The sequence below is a fragment of the Monopterus albus genome, unplaced genomic scaffold, assembly GCF_001952655.1.
Source record: "Monopterus albus unplaced genomic scaffold, M_albus_1.0 scaffold325.1, whole genome shotgun sequence".
Lineage (NCBI taxonomy): Eukaryota > Metazoa > Chordata > Actinopteri > Synbranchiformes > Synbranchidae > Monopterus > Monopterus albus.
The window spans coordinates 122113-125749 of record NW_018128205.1 but is presented as its reverse complement, the minus strand read 5'-3'; the positions used below and the strand labels follow the sequence as shown (position 1 = coordinate 125749).

General features: G+C 47.8%; 1 protein-coding gene across 1 annotated transcript in view; it reads right to left on the bottom strand.

Annotated features, from left to right (window-relative positions):
* pcf11 (PCF11 cleavage and polyadenylation factor subunit) overlaps positions 1-3637 on the bottom strand; it is a 16041-nt gene that overhangs the window by 1892 nt on the left and 10512 nt on the right. The window contains exons 12-17 of the mRNA XM_020624299.1: positions 3204-3632; positions 2843-2909; positions 2423-2545; positions 1699-1837; positions 218-401; positions 7-132 (exon numbers count right to left, since the gene is read on the bottom strand). Of these exons, the coding sequence (XP_020479955.1) occupies positions 7-132; positions 218-401; positions 1699-1837; positions 2423-2545; positions 2843-2909; positions 3204-3632 (1068 nt within the window). The remainder of the gene's footprint in view (positions 1-6; positions 133-217; positions 402-1698; positions 1838-2422; positions 2546-2842; positions 2910-3203; positions 3633-3637) is intronic.

The window sequence follows — 3637 nt, the reverse complement described above, 5'->3', positions numbered from 1 at the left end:
TCTCACGCTCTGGAACTCCCTCTCCTTGGCTGCCGCCTGGCTCTTCTGAACCTCCTCCTCATTCTCCTTCTCAAAGAACTGACTCTTGGCTCGCTCCTCCAGGTCAGCAATCTCCTCAAACTCGATCCAGTCCTGACGGGGAAACACACACAAATGATGTCAAACATCAGGACAGACAGGGCTCCGTGTCAGTCTGAAGGGTAGGTGTGGTTCTCACCGTGAGGCTGTAGTACCAGCGGCGGTGCGTGACCTTCTTACTGGCGACCTTGCCGGCATGGTTCTGTCTGAAGTGCCAGTCCAGGTGGTCGGCATACATGTCGGTCTGAGCAGTGGTGAACCTCATGCTGCACAGGCAGCACTGGTTCCCTGAGTACAGCTTGGTCACAATGCTCTCGTAGCGCCTGTGGGGACACAATAACATACACACTTTAACTCAGCTGTTGTAAACCAAAAGCCTATTTCTGACAGTGGATTACTAAGACCAGTACTGATCTGAGACCACAATGGAAACGGCTGTGCTGGGATTCACAAACAGGGAATGAAGCGCTATCGGTCAGAGATGTCCTTTAACTTTGGTGCTAGTTTTTCACATGTTCACAAAGTCGCTCCTGAAGATGCAACATCGACCTCAGCTGTTCACGTGAAAATGAGCAAAGAGCTGAGAGAGGTTCAGACTCCAGCTAATGCAGTGTGACTGTCACATGGTCTGACTGAGAGATGCAGGCATCAGCCTTTCCTAACTTTGTAAAACAATATGTACCAGATTAACATATAGATGTACTGAATTGTTATTACTAGAGTAATAAATAATTGTGCACTGGCAGCAACTTGGAGTAGCATTCAAAATAAATAGGACTCAAACTTCCTTGTCAGCATTGAGTGCAAACACAAATTCAAAATCCAATATAAAAACAGCAGCTGAAACAGACTAAACAAGCAGCTTGACTAATTTCAAAGAAACACGCCTCTGGTCAAGCTCTTCCTTCATGGCAAACCTAGTTGCTGATGTGTGTTACATGAAGTCTTTTACTTGGAGCAGCACTATGAAGTCAGCATCCAGAGGGACAGTTGAACTTGAGTGTGACCTGGGGCAGACGTCAGAGTTCCAGATGTCTGTGGTGAAGCTCGTTGCTTTTACACCTTTTAACTTTTCTGATACGTTTTGCACACTTCCTTGTACGGCTCAGGCAGAGCACCCTGAAACATATTTTCATGATAGTACACTGTACCTTGGTTCCAGGTGTTCCAGTAGGTGACAGAAGCTTTCATTTTCAACGGCTGAGGGGTTGTGCATCCAAAACATATTCCAGAACCTTCTGTTATTTGTCACTTTGACGCAGTTATTTGGAAGTTACTCATGTCTTTGCAGTGGATCTGCCAAAGTTAACTGAGCGGTCGTATCGTCTCCTCTTTTTTTGTTCAGCTGCTAACACCACCCATCACGACATTTCCTCTGCAGATACTACAAGTAGCCATTGAACTCATCACATAGCAGGCGTGAAATACCTCCATACAGCTGAGTCTTTGGCTCTCTCCATGTCGCTATGAGTCAGGTCTACTGGCATGCTGCTGACGCATGACATAGCTAACATAACATGGAATCAAAGCCAACAGATTGGCCCCGTTATCCGATACCAATATCGGATCACTGCATCCTTGGTCTGGCAGTTGACTGACTGTTTCAGGATGTGTACTCACTGTTTCATGTCATCGATGGCGAAGCTGGTAAGGTCCGGGACATCATCTTCCTCCTCCTCCACCTCCACCTCCTGCTCCTGCTCCTCCTCCTCCTCCTCCTCCACCACAGGTGGGGGTGCTGGAGTTGTGGAGCTCGACTCTGCAAAAATAAACAGGGTTTTTAAAACAACCAAATGAGGTCACGGCTCAGTTGTCTACAGGGCAAGTCCTGGCCACGACATCAGCTGCACTTCTCAACAGCTTTAAATAAACTTTTGTCTTCTCTCACAGAATCTGCGTCCTCACCACGATACATATGAGACTAAGGCCTTTTAATACAACCGCGACTTTATAACAGCTGTATCAATCGAAGAACGATTGCGTACAAGGAGTACTACTCATACAGTTACTGACCTTTATCACATTTTGTCAGTACTGTATAAAACGATCATCAGTGGATGTGACCTGGATTATGGAGCAGGCCTCTGCAGCAATTGCCACATGGCTCAGTCCGAAGACCACAATGGTACAAAACAGAGCCACAGTACTGTGTTGTCTGTGTGCAGGGACCATTGCCTCACAATGCATCCACAGTTGGGCTTAGACAGGTGGCAGAAAACAGAGCTGAATGAACACATTTAAGAATTAAGATTTTGCTCATTTTAGACTAATTCTCTGGCCTTTGTTGAGGGAATTCAAAGCTATGTAAGACAGTTAGACAAGTATTGACCATTCAATCACTTACCACTGCTGGTGCTCAGAGCAGCGTCGGGCTGAGAGGGTTTGATGATGCCGGTGGAGATGAGTTTGGACAGCAGGTCGTTGACGTCAACCTGCCCGAAGTGGTTCTCCGGAGGGACCTGCTGAGCTGCAGTGACACCACAACAACCAGCCACCAGTTAGAAACACTACAGTCTTTAACAGAGCCTACGTAGGAGAGATCTGGATGTAGTGCGAACATGGCTGGAAGTCACCAACTTTAAGTGAAGATCTATTGTTGTTACCAGTGACTGTGGAGAGTTATGCACTGACCTCCATTCAATTCTAACTGTTTTATTTCATGCTGTTTATGGTCTTAAAGGGAACAGACTGCCAAAGAGTGCATGTGTACAAGTTAAAGTCAATCAGGCTGAGGTGCAGCATGTCTGGGTCAGACTCCACTTACCCGGTGGTCTGAAAGGCACTGGGTTCTGAGGTAGGAAGGGCTGGTTCACGTTTCCAATCATGTTCACCTGAAAACACCAAGACAAGATGAACACAGCGTCAGTACAGTAGGAAATGCCTCTCAGTATTAATGTTCATGACCAGAGCAGAGTTTGAGAACATGGCAGCTATTATAAGGAATCCTGCTGCTAATTATCTTATTTTGAAATCTGCTGAACTGTTCATCATCAGTCACATATATAAGTTTTTAATTACATTGTGATGTTATTAAGTAAAAATACCAGCAGATACATCAGACTGATCTCTCAAAGAAAGATCATTGCCCCCCGAGTGTAATCATGACTGGCAGGTGTGTGGCTCACCGGCTGCTGCATGCCGACAGTGGGGGGAGCAGGGTTGTAGAAGGGGGCGGGGGCTGGCTGCATGTTGAAGTTTCCCCCTTGCTGCAGGTTTGGTTGTGCTGGGAACGTCATCGGCCCTGCAGGGAACTGAGGGTTCATGGGATCTGGAAAACGCTGGGGGGCCATGTTGAAGTTCTGCTGGGGGCCCATGGGGTTCTCATAAACAGGTGGGGCCATTTGCCTCATGGGGGGCTGCAGGTTGTGTTGGGGAAACCTGGGAGGCCCCTGCTGGCCAGGGGGACCCTGAAACCTTGGGGGCACAACAGGAATGTCAAACCTGGGACCTTGCTGGCCGGGACCCTCGAAGTGACCGGGACCATCAAACCTCATGGGTCCCATTTGGTTGTGAGGACCCTCGAAAAGCACGGGTCGCTGCTGCTGGAAGCCCATCGTGT